This window comes from Myotis myotis, unplaced genomic scaffold (assembly GCF_014108235.1).
Source record: "Myotis myotis isolate mMyoMyo1 unplaced genomic scaffold, mMyoMyo1.p scaffold_m19_p_15, whole genome shotgun sequence".
In the NCBI taxonomy this organism is placed as follows: domain Eukaryota; kingdom Metazoa; phylum Chordata; class Mammalia; order Chiroptera; family Vespertilionidae; genus Myotis; species Myotis myotis.
This window is the reverse complement of record NW_023416319.1, coordinates 46556910-46578052: the sequence shown is the minus strand read 5'-3', so window position 1 is coordinate 46578052 and position 21143 is coordinate 46556910. Positions and strand designations below refer to the sequence as shown.

Here is a 21143-nt window from a genome sequence, read left to right as displayed (position 1 = left end):
ATCACTCCTTTCCTCTCAGCGAGAATGGGGTCAGAGAACAGGGTCACAGCCCGGGCAAGTCCCTTTTACTTGCTGTGGGGTCTCAGACACATGACTTAAGGAGATTGAGGTTCAGAGAAGTTCCCTGAAAATATGCAGATAATCGGAACACGAGGTTGTTTGAGGATTAGATGAGATTCTATGGGCCACAGAGCCTTTTATATGTTACGTACTGATTTACAGGTATCCCATGAATTTTACCATTTAATGCTTACCAGGGCCAGACCTTTTCTTAGGCCCTTCACATGTATTATCTCTATTTAAATAAATCCTCAAGATAACCTCATGAATCAGGCGCTAGCTCCAGCCCCTGAGAGATTCTGGCTTCATAATTGTGAGATGCAGAATTGGTCCCTACCTCAGACTGTTCCGTTCCTTGGTGTCTGAGCTAACACAGGGCTATCCAAATGAATCTCACACGGTAGATTGGTGGGTGTCACAGACCTGACAGAGATAATCTTGGATGAGGGTCTTTTTTGGCGTTCTCTGAACCGTGTACTGTGAACAACCATCATTCTGTGTCCAGAGATGGCACGCCTGCTCTCAGTCTTAGAGCATTTCAATTACATTTTCAACTACCAGGAAATGCTGCCTCTCTTCTCCCCTCCGTGACATCCTTCCCAAGACGACTGCCCCTGGAATTGTCAACTCCTGAAAATACTCCTGGGAAATAAATTTGCCCCTTTCACCATCCATCCCGGGCACTCCCGCAGGGCCCTCGTGCTCCCTGGGCCACGGGCTGGTGGGAGCCGGCCTCCTGATGCAGATGCTGAGCTGGAGAGGCAGCTTCTCCCCATCCATCCGTCCTAACTGCATTCAAACATTTTCAATATGTGGGTTCCTTGATCGCGTTCACTGTATGGAAAACAAAATAGAGGGAAATGATTATTGGCACAAAACAGGGACGCGGTAAATCTTCACATCAGATACGGGACAGATTGGAACAATATGGGTCCTCCAAGGTTGCCACCATAATGTACCTAATGCCTCTCCGCGGGCAGGGCGGCAATCTGCTTTCAATCAATCCCGCTTTTTCTGAGCAAAAATACCAATTATGTGGAAGGAAGATTTTTTCCCCCTCCCTTTTTGATAAAGACTGCTCTCTACCCCAGAAGGCATGCTGTAGCTAACGGATATATATTTTAAACCGTCTAGAATGGTATTGGACAGCTCACACCAAATGAGAAAAGTCAATCCTTTTTGTTCCTTCCGTCTCCTGCCAGCATTTGTCTTACTTCTTAAGAGAAGTGAAAGCTAATTAAAGGCTTAAGGGATAATATTGATTGCATTGGAATATATTTTATATGTACCCAGCACATTTTCAACTAAGAGAACCCTGACTCTTCCTAAGGCTGAATAAATCAGCTGGCTGAGCTGAGCCTTTGATTCAGGGGTGAGAGGGTGAACTCATCCCCTCCCCTCCCGCTGTCCTGGAGATGGATGGTTTTGGAAGAGGAAGCGGGGATGCTGGCAGATGTTCATTCAGTTCTTTGCGCGCAGGATAGGCAGGGTGGATGTCCCGGCATCTCTCTGGCCCTCTCGTTGATTTGAGTCCAGCTTTGAATAATAACCAGGTTTATGCTGGTGTAGAACTGTGGGCTTTGCAGTGCCTGGGGCAGGAGCTGGCTGGGGTTTTAACCCCTCCGTTCCCTCATCTGCTGAAAGGGGGATAAGAAGCTTGTCCTGGATCACACGTCCTTCGGGGCAGAGCAGGGAATCAAATCTGGCTTCCTTTCACGGGCCTGTGGAGGGGCCCGTACCTTGGACCATGCTGGCCTTGTTCTCCACCAGGAAGTTTGTGGGCAGAAAGTATCAGAATCGCCCCCACACTGCCCCACTGTCATTTGTGGAGAGGTCGGGAGGGAGGTCCTGTTTCTCAGTCACTTTCTGAACACACTTGGCAAGTTCAGAACCAGAAATCTTACTGAGGTCACGCAAATTCACGTGCAGCCTGTTTTGTCCATATATGTGCACATGTGCTGCAGCAAGCATGTTAAGGTATGATGTGATAAAAATGCATATAATCCAAGTGTTTCATTCACATCATGTCCGCAGGCATACTGTGTATTTTAGGAAGGTGCTGTTTGTACGGGTTTTGAGCATAGAATTTGGATGGGTGGTCACGGGACCTCCCTCACCCCGGCAGGCCCGGGCTCGAGCACAGTGATCTTGCTCACGCGTCTCCTCTGAGGAAGTCACTGACACTCCTCCCTCCCCGGATGGCCTCTGGGCTCCGATCGCTAAGTGCAGCTCCGTAACAATAACAGTCCATAATGGAGATATTATTAACTGCACCGCGCGTATTATTGATTTACTCTTTGTTCTGCATCATTATCCTTTCACCAATGAGTTTACTGCATTATTCTCACATACTTAGTCAAGCACCAAATTACAAGGAAAGGGCAGGCTCTTGTAATGGCATCTAATGGAACATTGCATAAGTGATCATCATGCCTCCTATTATGAGCCGCCTCCAGCCAATGCGCTTTCCGCCTTATTGCAGTGTGCACAGAGCAGTTATGGAGTGCAAGGGGCCGGGCCATTTTACATTTCCCCACAGAATTACTGTGCTTCTTGTTCGCCACGTGCCCATGCCTCACGGCCCAGCCAGGGATTCAGCCTCTGTCCCCCTCGGCCCGAGGCGCACAGGGATCTGGGCTGAATCCCTTGAGACAACCTCTCTACTCTAAGCCAGCGGGTTTCATCTGTACAGCCAGTCCCGGCACTGGCACTAACTCTTGCACCAAAGTGCTTTAGTCCTGATCGATCGAGCACCTTGTAGTGACTGTAAGTGACCATAGGATAGCCTGGTGTCAAAGTCAGATTGGTCCAGGAGCCCCGAGATGTTGGGGGGGACTCTGGTTCCCACAGTTCTGGAAGAGGGGCTCCTCTCCTCAAGGCCAGCCACCGTTTCCAGAAACAGAAGTCCAAGGCCCCTGGGACAAGGCAGATGATGCCAGCGTCCCCTCTTCCTGGTTTCTCCCCATTTTGAGGCTGATTCCTTTGGCTCTCCGAGACATCCGCGGCGCCCCAAGGAAGCAGCTGCCTGGGGACACAGGTCTGTGGCTGATCTCCCATTCCAGAGGCGTCCTGTCCCCATTTAGCCCTGAGTAATGCTCACTTACTGTAAAGTGTTACGTGCCCCCATTGTTGGAGGAGTTATGGCGGAAAAATGCAAAATTTTCCTTTTTACTGCTTATGGCCAACAGAGCCCATAACGTGTCAAGCCGCACATTAGCCACCCTGATAAAAGTTCGCTTCCTTACACACAAAATCATCGTTTCAGCAAGATTTGTTATCTCATTACCTGATAAGCTCTATGTCATAAACCAAGACTCATTCAGTAAATCTCCCGGGAGGACACTTTGTGGGCAGAAAGGGAGAGATAGGAATCTGCAAGGGACTTGATAATGCAGCGTTTAAGCATGAGCATAATGTCACTTATTGTTAAATGCATAAAACCACTTGGCCAAATGGTTGGGCTTTAATAGGATTTTGTGCAGCATCAGGTGAGACGCCATATGCCTTTTCTGCCGAGGAGCACCTGCCAGCACTGCCGCTTTGCCTCGCAGCCTCTGGGGAGGGGAGCGGGGCTCAGGGAGCCCCCGGGGGCAATGCTTTCCTGCGGCTGCACTTCCTCTGTCTTGCTGGGCATGGGTGCCTGGGTCGCGCTGGGCCACCTCATCTAACCAGCCTCTCCCGTTCAGGCACATTGTGGTCTGTGGACACATCACTCTGGAGAGTGTCTCCAATTTCCTGAAGGACTTCCTGCACAAGGACCGGGACGATGTCAACGTGGAGATCGTCTTTCTTCACAAGTAAGAGGCCCCTGTGGTTTCGAGACCCTCCACCCAACAAGACACCCAGAGGGGGCACCCTGAGTGTCTGCAGGAGTGGTGTTGTGGGGGCCGCATTGGGGGGCAGGGCAGAGTTGAATGAGACACAATCCCTGCTGGCCTCATTGGAGAGGAAGACCTGAACCAGTGGAAAGGGAGTAACACATTAGCTCAGTGAGAGCAGCACCTGCCTCTGAAGGTCATTCTGTCAAATAACAGAGGAGTTTATTATGTGTCACACACATCATTACTGTCCCCTCAGCTCCTGGATCTCTGGGATCCATGTGTGTCCCCAGTGTCAGGCGTGGAATGATGAGCGGTATGAGGTGGATACCTTATGAGTGCAGGGGTGACATAGCGACCAAGGAAGACATAAACATAACAGGAAGCAGGGTGTAAGGTACTAATAGCCACAGCAACTGTGGTTCCCAGAAATCTTCAGTGGGGGACCCTGTGCTCGCTGGTCACCATGCATACAGTCCCTTCTTTAACCAACAGAGGGAGCAAAGTACATGCTCTGGATTCCAAATACTTGATCTGAATCTTGCATCAACCAATTACTTTCTGAACCTCTCTGGGCCTCAGTTTCCATATCCATAAGACGGGGAGATCATCATGGTTTCTACCTACATCCTTGGGCTGTTGTGAGAATGAAAAGAAGTAATCCATGTAATGTACACAGAGCAGAATCAGGCATGCAGTAGCTGCTCAATCCATGTTAGCTACTATTGTGAAATATACCATATATTAGGTCACATAATTAATTTAGAAATTATGTCTTATTATATTTGATTTACAGGGGAGGGAAGGAAGGTATCTCCCTTCTGCTCAATATTGTTGAGATTTTAAGCTTTGTCTCATCCCCTTTAAGTAAAAGGTAGTCTGCACAGGGATGGAGAGTTGGGGGGCTCAAGCATGTTGACATGCGTTGCCCCATCTTCTTTTAGAGATGGGCCGTCAAGGGGCCAGCCTTAGCCAGAAGTTGCTAGAGAGACAAAGTTTACATGTCGGTGTTGGCTCGGTATGGGGTTGACCACTCAACACTCAGTCCTGCGCCAAGAGCCCACTCTGGTTGATCCCCCTCCAAGCTCCCATTCTGAGCAGCTTCCTCCTTCGGGCATTTGTTCACCAACACCAAAGTGGTCACCAGGTTTGAGCGCCTGTATTTTTCTTCTCAGCACCCGCTTCTCTAAATTCTGAAAAGACTGGCCAGGCCGTGGGCCCAGGAGCAGAACCCACAGAACAGTTCAGAGCTAGCTGCTGATTCCCAGTTGTGGGGCCCGTCTTCTCTGAGCCTTTTAGAAGGTTCAAGAGCAGTGTAGTGTGTAGGTCTGCCCTCCTGTTGGCTGCACATTTCAAGATGAGCACATGTGCGACATGAGAGCACAACATTGATCCTACCTTCACTGACTGAAGTCAGTTTCACCAGGTGGCAGACTGGCCTGGGAAGTGCCCCCCGCTTCGTGCATTACCCGGGGAGCTTCAGGAATGAAGCATGATCGTGCGGGATCTGGGCGATGGGAAAGATTTGTACAGGCAGCTCCTCTTCTCTCACCCAGGGCTTCAGTCGGAATCAAGTTGGCTTCTAATGCTTAGGGTTCCCCTGTGTTAGTGTTAGGGTTCCCCTGTGTCCCCAGCATCGTTTCTTGTCAGCATCATAGTAGATGGCCCAGTTAATTAACCTCTTGAAACTGTGTTAATAACAATACCTTTCTCTAGGGTTTTGAGGTTTAAATGAGTTAATACTTGCAAGTGTTTAGAATGGCATCTGCCATGCAGTAAATGCTCAAAACATGAAAAATTATTAAGACTAGGCACTTAGTAAATGTTATTCGTGTTGACTAACACTATCCCTGGCACCAAGTAGGCTCTAACTAAATATGACCTCCTAGTGCCTAGTATAGTACCATGTACAGAGTAGGTTTGTTCATCTCTGCAGAATGAATGAATGAGTGAATGAATGAATGAATGAATGAATAGGTCAATCAGTGTTTTAATCTTTGTCCTCCAATGGAAAGATGTCCTTACAGCTCAGTCCTAAGAATGATGAATAGTGTACACCCCTGTGAATCAAGAACAGTACTGCGAGTAAATGAACTCTGGGTGTGGCTGCACAGAGGTGACATTTTTGGGGATGAGGAGTCCATGGGGTGGAGAAGCAGGGAAAAGGCTTTTGATGGAAGGAACAGCACTGCCAAGGGAACCTTTGGCTAACCCTGATGTCACAACCTCAGTTTCTCTATTTATAAAATAGGGATTCCATGTATAATGAAGTCGAAGACATTTCACCCCATATGCCTCGGACTCAGTAAAAGTCTGGGCCTGTTTATTTTACCTTGGTATTCAGTTTGGTTCAGGTAGGTTTTATCTCTCTTGAGTGCAAGCCTTTATTTATGATAAACTTGGGAGCTGCTTTGAAGGAGAAAGCCCTTTCCCAGATCCCCCTCTGTGGAAGTCAAGAGAAGGGGGCCTGGAGGCTGCAATACCTGTGTCTGTCATATTAATGGCTGTTTCTTCTCTCCCTGCACAGCATTTCTCCCAACCTGGAGCTGGAAGCTCTATTCAAACGACATTTTACTCAGGTGGAATTTTATCAGGGTTCAGTCCTCAATCCACATGATCTTGCAAGAGTCAAGGTAAGCAGGAAGGAGCAACCTCTGCTTTTCCTCCACCTAAGTGGGGGTCACTTGACTCAGTGGTGAGGGGACATGCCTCCCAGGATGGCTTAAAGTCACCCTGCAACCCCTAATGAAAGAAGTCAGATACCACCACCTTAGTTGGCATCACCCTTGCATAGGTCCCAGGGCTTGGTTTTGCTGGCACCTGCTAGACCACCTGTGAGCATTCCATACTTGAACTACTTGGAGCATGGAACTTCCATTGCTAGTTCCCTCAGTATCAGTGCTGCTAAAGGAAGCAGACTAGTTGTGTGGACTCAATAGTCTCCCATACAACATAATAATCAAGCTGTTCCCATCTTGAATATTTAAATAGGACTCACTGTAGCTCTGAAATCTACTATTTATATCAGAAAGGAACATTAAGGGTAAAATCCTATATAATAAAAGGCTAATATGCAAATAGACTGAACAAAGGGACGGCCGGTCGCTATGTCATGCACTGACCACCAGGGGGCAGACGCTAAACACAGAAGCTGCCTCCTGGTGGTCATTGCACTCCCACAGGGGGAACGCCACTCAGCGAGAAGCTGGGCTCACCACTGCTGAGCATGGTGGCGGTGGCAGCACTCAGGATGCCCGACTGTGGCTTAGTCTCGCTCCCCTGTGGGGAACAGACCTAAGCCGTCAGTAGGATATCCCCCAAGGACTTCTGGACTGCAAGAGGGCTCAGGCCGGCCTGAGGGACCACCCTGAGTACACAAATTTCGTTCACCAGGCCTCTAGTCTAAAATAAAATTGTTACCAAGCCATGAAACATTTTGAGCTTCCTTCCTTCCCCCACCAAAAGACTAAGGTGTGGAACTAAACATATAGGTATCTGATACCACTTTATAATGGGCTGATTTTTCTTTCCAGCACCTGCTAAGGTAGAATCTTCTTAGAAAGCCCTTCTGAGGCTTATAAGGGGATAGGGTACAGCAAAATGGCCTCTGCCACTCTACTCATTGCATACCGATTTTGTAAGCATGCTCAGTGTTTGCACAACACTAAGTGTATATTGAAATTGTGAAGCCACTGACATCTTAATGCTAACTGCAGTCACCACACCATTCAGTAACCATGTAGTGGGCAAACATGAATAAGCCAGAAGGACTTGAGTAAATTCTCTGGACTATTAAAGAAAACCAGAGATACTGTGACATATGATGGCGGAGACCAGCCTTCCCTCCAAATGCAGAAGGGTCTGCTAAGTACAACATGTCAAGTGGGACAGGCTGCAGGCCTGCGCCAGCATAAGAATTCTTACGGAGTCCAGTTCATCTTAATTTTCCCCAGATATGGTTCAAGTTATGGCTAATGTGGAAGCTCATGAGAACTTTGAGAACATGGTTATTGTTTTTGGACCTGATTTCGATGTAGGCAATTATTAGCACTACTCACGAACCCCTCAAAGGAATAAACTATTTGGGGCTCATGTTCAGATAAGTTAGTAAGTTATAGTTTGAGATCTTCTGTAATACATCACTTCATACATACAGATGTGTTGTCTTTTGAATTTCTGAATGCTAATTGGATACTGAACAGCACTGATTCAGGACTCTCATTTCCTTTTGTTTGCCAGATAAGATGTGAAAAGGGTTAGAGGAAGAACGTTGGAGTCTAAATGACTGAATCTCCAACTCCTCAGTTATCTTAGTAACCTGAGTGGATGGGGTTAGCCCACCTAACTCCATTTCCCACCTGGAAAAATTAGGATGGTGGTGGGGAAAGGAGGTGGGGTGGTGGTGGGGCTACTAAACAACTTAGATTATTATTCTTTAAAGAAATATGAGAAGCTCACACATACGACTATGCAAAATGAACAGTATAATTACTAAGGTACATGCTGTTCCTTCCAACAGCAACAAGATGAATTGTTTATATCATAACAAGACTTAGCAACCTACACTTTTGACACAAACTATAATCTCTCAGGATTCTTTTAAAAAAATTCCTTGCAAAGCACCAGGTTCCCCAAGAGCTATAAACAGTGAGAGCCTGCCACCAAGCCTGGCTATTTATGTGTTTGTGTCTGTGGTTTTCCTTTCGGTGTCTTAGATAGAGTCAGCAGATGCGTGCCTCATCCTTGCCAATAAGTACTGCGCAGACCCCGACGCTGAAGATGCCTCCAACATCATGAGGTAACCTCTGGGGGGTGGGGCGAAGGCTCTGGGCTCTGTGGCCCACTTGCTCCCCTTTGGGTCCTCTACATCATCTCGTCCATAAACTACCTGCATAGGCCTGGTGGGTGGGGGGAGCTGAGGCTGTGCTGGGTGTGGAGGGCGGTGACATAAAGCATAGTCCATAGGAAGTTCGTCCCGAGAAGATGGGAGTTCTGGGTCTTGCGTTTGAGATCCTTTAGACAGGACCAAAAGGAAAGGTAAATTTAGATGGGAATGACCTGAAGTAAGGTGCCATGTTTCCTAAGAGGGAATGGACCTGAGATGCCTAAATGGTCCGGGGATGTGGTCTTGTCTCGGGACCTTTGAAACATCTGGAGATGTTCTTAGTTGTCATAACTAGGGTTGTCGTCCTGCTCATGTCTGGTGGGTAGAGACCAGTAATGCTGCCCAACATTCTATAAAACAAAGGCCAGCTGCACACAGGAGAGAATTGGTCTGGCTCCAAATTTCAATAGTGCCTGGGATGAAGCCCCATCTTAGAGCTTTCCAAGTGTGTCTATAGCACATGGCTTCATTTCCCCCCCAAAAAGGAGTTTGTTCTCCAATTATTTTGTTGCAACCCATCTCCCTGGGTTACAACACAAATAGTGTTGTTTACTGAAAACTTTCTCAGTGCTTTTAATACTAATATGAATGATAAAAATAATGTGCTCTAGAGAATTTCTCAAACCTATTTGACTACAAGGCCCCTCCCCCATTTTTACAGAACATTTCGGGGGGCCACTCTTTGGAGAACACTTCCCAGGACCCTTCCTGCAAACGGGCTGAGCCTGTGAGAGGCCATTTTCTGCCCAACTCCTACTCCTTACTGTTTCAGAAGAAAACTGTTGTTCTGTTTTTGTTCTTTGCATAGACCCATATCCAGACATATTGTGGCTATGAGATGCCTAAAAGGTTAAGGTATGTTGCTCCAGATAATTAGAGCCCTTTTGAAATCTTACCTCCTGTAGCATAAACTGCAGAGTAGTTAAGACAGCTTGGAAGGGTAAAGAGAACCTTCTGGAGAAGAGATGACCTAAGAGAAAACATGTCACTCCCGCTGTATTCCCAGGAACTCTTACCTAATTGTGAACAGCCATCTTCTGGGTTGAGACAAAGATTCCCTTCTCCCTGCAGCTTGGTTTACTGTGTCCTGGGAATTTGCCCTGACTGCCCCAACATGGAGGCTTGGGAAGTTGCCTTTGCATCATCACAAGACTGGAACCTCCTTTCTGTGCCTTTAATCAGCGGCCCCAAGTGACACGTGCTTTCCCATCGGTGAGGTGGGGGAATTCCTCCATGCTTTTCGGATGAGAAAGGCCTCCCCTCAGCATCTGGTCCTAGTGCCTGGCAAGCAACATCTGGAGCAATGTTCCCTTTCCACTCGCTTTTCTTTGGCAATATGACGAGTGCAGTTGTTTTAAGGAAGTTGAAGCGTGAGGTCTTGTAAGCATCGGGCTTGCCAGGCTGCAGGAGATGGTGGGGTGAGGACGTGCTCCCACACCTGGGTCCATCCCCTCACTGGTCACAGCTGGAGAGTGACTACAGCAGCCTCGGTTAAGGTGGCTCAGGCTGCCCTTTCCTTGAACTGGGATTTCACTCCTTCACCATGTTTTTGCATCATATGAAGTGATACAGATGTAGACTTTAAGGAACTAGGCTTTGTTATCTTCAAAATTTCATCCAAAGTATCAAAAGAAGATGAAATTTAATGCGTTGACCCCACAGACAAGTTTGAGGCTAGCACTACCTTTATTATTATTATATTTTTGCCTTCAAAAGTGACTAATTGAAATGATAATAGCTTTGAAATGGACATTTTTCTTCATCACAATATCTCATAAAAGCCCTGACTGTGATAGTGTTAATGTGAAGACATATAGGTTACCGGGGCGATGGGCATGATTCCAAGGCATAGAGATTACTGGGCAACGGTAGTATCAGAAATGTAACTGAGCCGTCCATTAGCCAGAATCAGAACTAAGGCCCAGGCAGCACAAGGAAATGGGAGGCTCGGGGTTAAAAATGGGCTCTGTCTTTCCCTTATTTGTATAATCCTCCTTCCTCCTTAATTTAATGAGACCAATCTGCCCCGTTTGAAATTAAAATGTCAAAGATCCATTTGAAATGAGCTAATGCAGAAAACTGGCCGAGGCTGTGAACTGAATTCAGAGGGCTGACAGAGGCGCCAAGTCCTTGAGTTATAAGCTTGGGCCAACACAAGACTTTTTCAAAAATAAAATGAAATCCTTCAAGTGCAGAAGCCCAGGGTAAACTTGTGCAGGAGAGGCTGACGTGTGATCCGTTTCCTAAGTGCACAAGTTGGAGCTTTTCAGACACAGCTGCTCCTGGCCGCCTCTCTCCATCTTTGCACGACACAGGGATAAAGGGCAGGGTTTCTGGGTGGGAAGTTTGTGGGGGGTGTCACCATAAATGCACTTGCATTTCTGATTAGGCTCAGGCGGTGGGCCATTCCGTGGAATTCCATTCTTGAGCCTTCCCTGTCACAGAAGGAAATGTACAGTGTCACCTCTGACAGAGTCCGTAATGACAAAAACCATAACTTGCACGTGGAGAGAGCTTTTAATGATTTCAAAGCATTTTCACATCTGGTCTTTCATTTTGCTGCTCAGACCAAGCCTGTGAAATAAATAAAGCAGGTACTGTTGCCCTCGATGTCCAGATGAGGAAACGGTTACAGAGAGACCAGGGATTTCCTGAAGGTCACCAGTTCGCCAGGGCACTAGCTGGGACTGGAGTCCAGGTGTTTATATTCCTCTGCCCCTCCCCTGTTAGCACATAATTGTCAGGGGGGTCATGAGGAGGCCCAGGCAGGGGCTAATACTGAGTATGGACTGAGGGCAGTTTGGAGGGATTTTGTACTAGAACTCCAAAAGCCCTTACCCCTTATTCCAGGGCTCCTCAAACTACGGCCCGTGGGCCACATGCAAATACAAATATTGTATTTGTTCCCGTTTTGTTTTTTTACTTCAAAATAAGATATGTGCAGTGTGCATAGGAATTTGTTCATAGTTGTTTTTTTTTTAAACTATAGTCCGGCCCTCCAACGGTCTGAGGGACAGTGAACTGGCCCCCTGTTTAAAAAGTTTGAGGACCCCTGCCTTATTCTAATCAGGTCAAAGTGATCATTTAGATGCTATTTGCCATTGAAGGTTAAGTCAAGAATCCCATCCTGGGAGCCCAACTTAGAAATCATTTTTGTGAGTGGCCATGTGTGTGGCAATTAGAATCATTTGTTGGGTTGCTTGTTTGATCTGTCACTGTTGCCTCAAATTATTACTTGGAGAATTGGATCCACAGCAAATTGTTTCTAGGCTGTTCCCCAGGGTATGAGATTTAAAACCTCCTTTGGCCCCATAAATTGAGTTTGCTTTCTTCAGATGCCTATATAGGCAACACACCTTGACCCTGGCCCCAGAACCCCCTACCCCCAGGACACACATACTCACATACCACAGGCCTCTCTCTTCTTTTATGCCCAGGACACTTCTGTGGCCGTTTTGTGGTTTCTTTTGGTTTCTTTTTCACACTACCACGAATATGGTAGTGGAAACACAATCTAACTTGGCCCCATGCCTGCAACCCCTCAGGATGGCCCTGGATGCTGGCCCCACAGTCACTCCATTGGGTTGTGACTAATTAATCAAATGAATCTTCCCATCAGACTCTGAAGTTAAGGTAAACCCTGCCTCAGCTTTCGCGTTTTCTTTTTCAGAGTCATCTCCATAAAGAACTACCACCCGAAGATAAGAATCATCACTCAGATGCTGCAGTATCACAACAAGGTAGGAAGTGAGAGCCGACTGAGGCTCAGAGATGCATATGGGGGTCTAGTCTCTTCTCCCTTGCCGTTCAGCCAAACACATGTGCATACGCATGCACACACACTTGCACACACACGCACACACTCATGCACACACACACATGCACACAAAACAAAGCAATCCACAAGCCTGAACGAAGTGGGTGGTGGGTAAACCCTCCTTGGGACATTGCTTCAGTCCAAACACCTTGTCTGCAGTTGGCCGCTGGGAGGAATCTCCTTCAGGTGCCGATTCATTCATTCAAGAAGCACCCGTGGGACCCCCAGGTTCAGACTATTGCTGCACTCAGATCCCATTGCAACACTTCCATTTTTATGTGCTTTACTAATTTCCTCAGTTTGTGTTTACTGAACACCTACGAGACGGTCAGCATTCTGCCTGACCCCTAACCCCATGGAGGTATAGCAAAAGAGACGGCCTGTTTTGTGCACTCGAGGATTTAGTCCTCAAGGTATAGAGAGTGTCCCAAATAGGGCTCTTCTGACACCAGGTGAACCTGGGGGAACAGAACACGCGTTGGGTGGGGAATGTGGGACATGGCATTCTCAAATTCAAGATGAGAATTGCATGGTTGAATTCAGGCAAATTAGAGTAAACATAATGGAATCTTCCTAGTGTTAGAGCTCACAGGGGGATGGGGAAGAAAACGAATGCTGGAGTCTGCGATGTTTCCCAGAGCCCAGTGGCATTCAAAGGCAATGCTCCTCCACGTGAATGGTCATTAAACTCCCAGGAAAACAGCTTTGAGGGAGGGAAGGTGGCACCTTTGTCTGTTTGATATGGAACCAGTTATCCCCTTAATGAGGCTGAGAAACGAGGCTGGGCAGTACCTGGAACCAGGTGTCCTGTGTGAACAGAATAACTCCCTGCTGGGTTTTGAGTGAGTGTGTGACCATATTCCCTACAAAATAGGCAGTCAGGTGACCCAGAGAAGACCCCGCTCTGCCAAATGCACCGGTGCCACGCCATTATTTCTTAATTGCTGGCACGGGCTGCCCCATTTTGCTGTGTGGAAGCCCATCAGAGGCTGTCGCTGAGTGTGGCCTGCTGTCGGTGACTGGCTACCCTTGGCGCTGCTGCCCCTGCCAACCGTTGCCCGACCCTCGACAGGTGGTTCCACTGCAGAAAGTGTTGTGCTGCAGCCAGAGGGCTTGGTGGTGGGCATCCAAGGTCACAGTGTCCTGTTTGTCCCTGGAAAACCCAAGGACACTGAAGAGACACAGTGAGGATATTGGTAACCCGCAAGCATCAATTTAGAGACGTTTTTTGACAGTAGCCCCTGTAGGTGGAGGTGGATTTTCTTAGCAAGGCTGTAGCTGGTGACAGCTTCTGGGGTAACAAACTCTCCTTTTTCCATTTGAGATTTGAAACTGTATTTAGTGTGGGAGTGCTTGAAGCCGTTGTTTAGATTTTGGGCTGAATTCAGATTGAATAGGAAAATTAATGTTGTATGTTTACAAAGGGATGTCAGTTCCTTCCCTTCTGCTTCCAATGAGTGCTGATACAGCATCTTCAAGACATTAAGGAGGATTTCAGCTGTGATTCCTGTCAAACTCCAAGTGGCTCCATAGACCCAGGGTCCAGATGGCACCTGGTCAGTGTTCACATGGACACGGTGAGCTCAGGGTCTCCCACAGACTCTGCACTGTGGCTCTTCAGGAACAACAGTGAAGGTGTCAGCTGATCCGTGATTATTTGCTTAAAACACACTTTATTCGCGCCACCCCAGCCTGTGTGGGTTTAGAGTTAGGCAAACATCACTATGAGATTCTGCCCTGGAAGATCAGTAAAGTTTCCAGGGACGGAGCGACTGGACACAGGGCCTTTCCTCTCTCATTGCCTTTCTCTCTTCCAGAGAAAGAATAGAAAGACCAGTGTTCATTATTAGTTATCTTATTCCTTGCAGAATTGCAAGCATTCTTCCCCTTGCTTTATAATTTTGCTCTGTTTCCTAAGGTCCTCCTACCTACCCTTTCAACATGTTTTTCTCCACTTTCTATTCAATATTCTTCTTCTTCTTCTTTCGGCACTTTCTCTTCACCAGAGATCTCCACCCATGAACACTTGCTTTCAGAAAGAGCCTGGTATGTGTGTATAAACTTATGTCACTGTCAATATATTGCAAGGGATAGTTAATTCCATAATTGGATGCCATGCATAAAATATAAAGGCTCTCCATCCCCTGTGATGAAATGATACTGGTATTCTAGGACCTAGAGGGACATAGGGAGACTGCCTGCTTTTTCTCCATGTAAACCTGCCCCTGAGTTTGTTATCATAATAATCTCAGACATTTGTGTTATATTTAATGGTTTTACAAGAGCTTTGACATCCATTCTGTCATTGAGTCCTCATCTGACCATCTGTGCATTTCAGCATTCAGTGTGACTTCAGACTGGGCCTCAGGCTCTGACTCCGAGCTGCTCTGCAGGGTACAAATAATGGTCACTTGGCAGCTAGTGAGCTAAGGGACAGAGCTGCCAACTACCACCTTCTCTTTACACAGAGCCACAGCCCACAGAACCAAACTGTGGCTCTGTAGAGTAGGACTCATAGAAGGATTGATATTCTCTAAAGTGGGTCTGTTTAATATCACTAGAATCCATGGAGGGAAACACTCACAGCCTAGCCATCTCTGAACATGGAAAGACTGTGGCCCAGGAAATGTTCTAATTCGGGTGTCAGTGGCTTGAGCCTCTTCAAGGAAAGAATGGTTTATGACATCTTGGAAAGGTGTTACTCCTGATGAGCTAGCTCTTACTGGATTTCCTCCCCCAGCAGACTGTAGTGAAAGGGTTCTTTTCTGAACTTGAAGCCGAGTCCTGCTGACCCGATGGACATGCAGTTCTTTGAGCTTCCTCCTGTAAACCCTTACACTTGGGCAGTCATGACACAGTGTTTCCTCTGATGTGACCTCTTTGCTCCTCATGGCGGCTTCTCCAGTTTTATTTTATGTGCAGTGAGAGATGGGACTGGGGCTGGGATTCATCTCTCCTGGTTTCCCAGGATGAACTGTCTTACGTTCCTTCTTCTTGAGATGATGAGTGGCCCAGTACAGACCCTGCCCAGCAGGTCTACTTCTCTAGGTTGGAAGGATTTGCCTCTGGGCTCCCATGCAGCAATGCTGGCCTTTCCACCGGGCCCCGCTGCCCTCAAATGAAAAAGGACAGAGTGGCCAGACACCAAGAATTCGAATTCCTGGGTCAATCTCCTGTCTTTGCTTCATGCACACAGAAATCCCTGGTCCCAGGCTTTGGCACATCCCTTGTGGCTCCCTGCCCTGCGATTGCAGAAGATACTGGGGCCAAGAAAGGAAGCCCGAGAAATGAGACTCATGCCTTTCCTCTGTAAACATGGAAACTATGTCTAAGGAACTCAAACCAGATGGGCACATGGGGGACCCCAGGCCCGGACTTCATACCCTGGATGGCACTTGGGGATGTGAGAGACCCTCTTGAAAACATTCTGTGTGTTTGTTTGAGGGTGCCATGAAGGTTATCTAGTGTCTGTCTGGGGCTTGATGACTTGATTGTTCATGACTTAGCTTTGATTTTCCTCATTCTTTTCAGGTGCTATTAATGCAAATTAATATTTTTTCTCTTAGACTGTTATGTTATTCTCTATGATGCCAGGGAAGTAGAGGGGAAGGTGGCCTTCTTTGGACAGTGAAGAGTAGGGAGAGAAATGGGATAAAAGGCAGGGCTAGTTCTGGATCGAGGTTACGATGTGTGGACAGTCTCTGATACTCAGCCTGAGGGAAATTGCCATCCTCTGTGGCCCACACGCGGGGCTGTCTTAAAAGTGCTGTCATCAGGACGGATACAGTCATCTCTCCCAGGAATAGACTCCCGCTGGGTTAGGATGCACTCGATTGCCATAGAACTGGATTTTGCAAGAAGGCATTTCATAAGAGTGGTGTTTCTGAAAGCAGAGCCTGGAGCCTGAGGGCCCACCCTTTGTTTCCACGACGGAGTCTTCTATCTCCTTCTAATACAGCTGCCTATGTTGTCCCGAGAGTGAATGGAAGCCTTGTTGGTGCTCCTCCTGTTGGGGGAGAAATCGTCATTTCAGGGCCATGGAGTCTGGCATTGGAAGACCTAGGGGTTCTCTCCTTGCAAAGCAAGAGGTCTTTCTGCTGAGACTTGGACACTTACTGAGTTTTAGGGACAGATACCCTGCAGTGGAGGCAGCCTTCTCCATCTCTTAGACAAATTGCATCCTCAGAAAGTTCCTTTATAAAACAAGCCAACATGACTGCTTGCAGTCCCAATTCTGGCTCCTGGAACAAAACAAGACAAGCCTAATGTCTCCATGACAGCAGCACCTCCGCGATGGCGAGAGCTTCTTCAGGCCCCACGTTGCTGCCTCTCTCCGTTGTGCTTCAAAGGGGTTGTCCAGAACCGACACCTCTCCTCGTGCTTGTCACGTTTTCTCTGCAAGTGATGCAAGTGGTCAGCTTCCCTCCTTAATCGGACGGTTAGGCTGGATCAGGTTTTCTGGAACCAGCCTGACCCTTTCACATCAGAATGGAACCTTCGTTTCCCTCGGCCTGGAGACCATTTCTAACAAGCAGGCGTTGGCGTTCTCTGCGATTTCTCACACAGTTGGCCTCTCTTTGGGGTTTAGTTGCCCACACACTTAAGTTTTTTCTTTTCTGTTCCCTCATGTCTGCTGCCAAGTTAGGTCTTCTCATTTTGAACTTATAGAATTGATTTTTCTCAACCTAAATGCTGTACTTGACATGAAGGCCTTTAAAATCTTTTCTGGTTGACACCCCCCCCCCCCCCGCCCCTTTTTCCAACTCTGGAGAACTTTTGAATCCTGATTCTTCCAACCAGTGTGTCACCTATGACTGTGCTTCATGCCGCTTAAACAGAACTGGCTGAGCGTGCTCTGGGCCCTGATCTCAGTGCTGACCTAACTGTTGAAGAGGATCTGTCCACCTGCAACAGATGGTGACATGTGCACGCTGTGATTTGCCTGGTGATTTATGGCAGTGCTTCTCAAAGTGTGGTCCCCAGCTCAGCAGCTTGCGTCACCTGGCCCTTTTAGCAATGCAGATTCTCCAGCCTCACCCTACACAGGGGATCGGGAACAGTGGGGAAGGGGCCAGCAACGTGCTTGTTCAAACCCTCCAAGTGGTTCTGATGCCCACTCAAGCTTGGGAGCCACTGATCTGGAGTATTGGGAAGGCAGATAAAATGAAATCTGAAGTACACAGGCATTGGATAGTATCAGAGTCTATTTGAGGAGCCAGTGTATGAGCAACGTAGTCAGACATCCTAGTAGCATGGGCCTATGTCACAAGAGGGATTTGCCTCTGGACTCGATTTGGCTAAAGGACAAACCCTAGGGGAGGCCTCTGGCTTGGTAGGTACAGAAGCAATTTCCAGGGAGACTGGAGTCTAATGAGGAGATTTTAGTAAAACACCAAGCACCCGACCCAGGCCCAGGGAAGAAAGGACGGGCCTGGATCACCCTGCAGCTAGGCAGTGCTGCGTTTCCCAGAGGAGACTTGAAACAATTGAACGTTTCACAAAGGAAGGTCTCATAACTGTTTCCTTTCCACAGGCCCATCTGCTAAACATCCCGAGCTGGAACTGGAAAGAGGGTGATGATGCAATCTGCCTCGCCGAGCTGAAGCTGGGGTTCATAGCCCAGAGCTGCCTGGCCCAGGGCCTGTCCACCATGCTCGCCAACCTCTTCTCCATGAGGTCATTCATAAAGGTAACGCCTTGTCCTATTAGAGCACATTAGCCCCGGATTCAATTTGTCGTGGGGTTGAGTAGAGAGCACAGCTTAAACTCAAACCAGATCGACGGGCCTCAACCACTTTGGTTGAGGAGAAATTCCTTGTTACGGATTTGGGCAAGAGGCCAACTTCTTTCAGAATTATGTTTTTATTTTTATTTGGCACATCCACGGCCATTAAATGATTGTTCAAAGCGCAATCCTCTCTTTTTTTAGATAAACCACATGTTTATCTATCAACAAAGCCTCCGCTGTTAAAACAAAAATATGATTTATATACATTCCATATGGCACCAGAGCGCCTAAAGAAAAGAATTATCATTTTCCTCTTTTACATCAAGTGGCTGGTGGACCTCTCACTGTGCGGATAAATGTAGACCATGTGTTTGTGCTGAAGCCCAAACCCCAACAACATAATTCATTTATTTATTTCTGCACAATCAAGGAGGCCAGCGGGGCTGACATGCCACGGTTATTTGAATGGCGAGTGAAACGATGAACTGAGTCCTCAGCAGTGGTGCCCTTTCCGCCGTGAGCTAGGCGGTCTGGGCATGCTCATCTCCTTGTCAGCCGTTCATGCCACAGAGCTCCCTGGGTAGCCCTCTCGTGGCCCCTGCCTGCTGGACCTGCCTCTCTCCTCTCCGGCCAGGCCAGGCATGTGTCCGGGACATTGGTTGAGGTTCCAGGCTCCTACTTAGAGGGTCCTTGGAGCTCAGGAGAATGAGAACGCCAGTCCTTATCCTTGGATTGTTCTCAGCCTCTACAGGCAAGGTGGCCGACCGGTGCAGTGAAGCTTGTCTAGTTTGGGTCTCTCTGATTTGGCATTGGTGCCGGTTAGCTCAAGATCTGGGCTTACATTGCCCTGCCTGTTACTCATTTCTTCACATTCACCTTCCTGAGTTGGCAGTGGTTGAGACGGGAAGTTAGTGAGTCACCAGGAGGTCCCACAAAGGGGGCCAAAAGCTCTGAAATCAGAGGAGTGAGCCCTCCAGCCTTCGCTGCCATTGTTGCCACACCCACTACCAGAGATAAGGTCTGGGTGGAGTTGAGGAGGGGGACCTGGATGCAGTGAGAGGGATGGGCGGGGAGGATGGGGATGCAGGTGTTGGACTAAAACTCTGTATCAGTTCTCATCTCCGGCCTCCACGGGTTGTTTGACTTAGAACAGGATATTTTCTTAGGCCCGTACCTGCTGTTCCTACCTCACTGACTTTATTTAGCCACTTTATAGTTAATATATTCCTCTATGGATAAGAACAAATTGCTTTGGAGTCCCTTCAATCACTTTAGCCATGGCTGCCTTGATTAAAGAAATTCTTCTAGCCTCTACATGCCCAAAGACCTGCACTTCACTGATGTCCTGGCTCAGACCCAGCTCACAAGCAAGGACATCGCATTCCTTTAAGTGGCTCCTTCAGTCCAGGCTGCTAGTCCACTGCCTGGAGGAAGCAGAATGCGGCAAAATGGCGGCGGCAGGGCAGTCTGTGTGGCAAGCCCCCGCCAGGTGTAAGCTGGTGTCTCCCAGGCTCTTCCATTCAGCACCAGGAGCCCAGGCCCAGGACTGTCACCAGGAGAGCTCCTCTGGCTTGTCCATCCAGCTCTGGTGGTTTCTTCTGTAGGGAGTTTCCCACAGGCCCAGGCTTGAGGCCCGAAGGCCTGGCCTCCGCTCCCTGGTGCTGATGTAACCCGGCCTTGGCTGGACCCCGCTGCACACGGGCCATTGACATGCGTATGTTTTGATTTTGCGGTGCCGGCGTGAAACTAGAGCCACCTGTCAGGAACATGAGTAAAGTGGATGTGACGCTGATTCTGCGGGGCTGTTACCAGCGGGGAGAAGGAACTTCTGTCCAGCTTCCCGTGAGACCCCGAGGGCCTTACCTCTGTGCGGAGGACGACCCTCCAGCCCAACTCAGCCCACTGCCAAGTTCCTATTTAGGAAGAGCCTGTGGGAGAGGCCGGCCCGGCCCTGGTGTAACTGAAAACACATTTCCCTCCCGGGGTTATGTTTCTGTGTTGCTTCTGTCCAGGGCCAGACCTCTGGGTTTGGGGGTAGCTCTCTGCATTTGACCCTGTGACATTCACGTGGTTTTTGTGTTGGAATTCGCTAAGCGCATGACCTGGAAATAGCGAGGCCTCCAGTCACCTATTTCTCTCGTTAACAATAGGACGGCCTTAAGCGCCTTGCCCCCATCCCCCTTCTGCAGCGTCATCTCTGCACTTGCCCTCAGGTTCTCTTCTGTCTCCTTTAGTTCATCACAAACGCCACAGTGACATTCTCCTTGGAAAGTTGTACATATTCTCTCCCATTCCAGGGGTGCAAAGCCTTCCCTTGTTTTTATTTGGGGGCAGATGAAAAAGGACATTTTTAAATGGATTATTGTTTACAGAAATTGCTTCCTTCCCTGGGGTCCCCCATGTCCTACTCAGAGAATCCATCAGCACTTCCACGGGGACAGGCAGTCCTATTGGGGGGAAGGGGATCGGACGGGGCTTGACAACACTTGATCCCCTGAGCATACTTAGCGGTTCTGGAAGCCACAGGTGGGGTGTGAGCTCACCTCCCCCTTGCCTGGGGCAGGTGCAGTGTCTTTTTCTTGGTTCTGCAGCAGGTACTGTGTTCAGTCCCTCCTGAAAGAAGAAGGAAGAGGAAGGAGACTGAAACAGGGATGCTATATCACAGGCACACGACTAACCTCCAGGCCGTTAAAGCCAGGACTGCAAGTGAAGGTGTGAAAGCTCAAAAGAGATAGGGCTACTGGTGGAGCAGTCACAACAAAGGCACCAGGAAATATGGGGGAGCACTCTCTTAGCCATATCCTTCAGCAGCGTCCCTTTCAAAGAGCCTCACCC

General features: G+C 48.2%; 1 protein-coding gene across 27 annotated transcripts in view; it reads left to right on the top strand.

The window, feature by feature from the left end:
- KCNMA1 (potassium calcium-activated channel subfamily M alpha 1) overlaps positions 1-21143 on the top strand; it is a 686992-nt gene that overhangs the window by 483696 nt on the left and 182153 nt on the right. For all 27 annotated transcript variants that reach the window (XM_036337223.1, XM_036337220.1, XM_036337215.1 and 24 more), the window contains 5 exons: positions 3747-3857; positions 6406-6511; positions 8594-8676; positions 12434-12503; positions 18114-18269. In XM_036337223.1, the coding sequence (XP_036193116.1) occupies positions 3747-3857; positions 6406-6511; positions 8594-8676; positions 12434-12503; positions 18114-18269 (526 nt within the window). The remainder of the gene's footprint in view (positions 1-3746; positions 3858-6405; positions 6512-8593; positions 8677-12433; positions 12504-18113; positions 18270-21143) is intronic.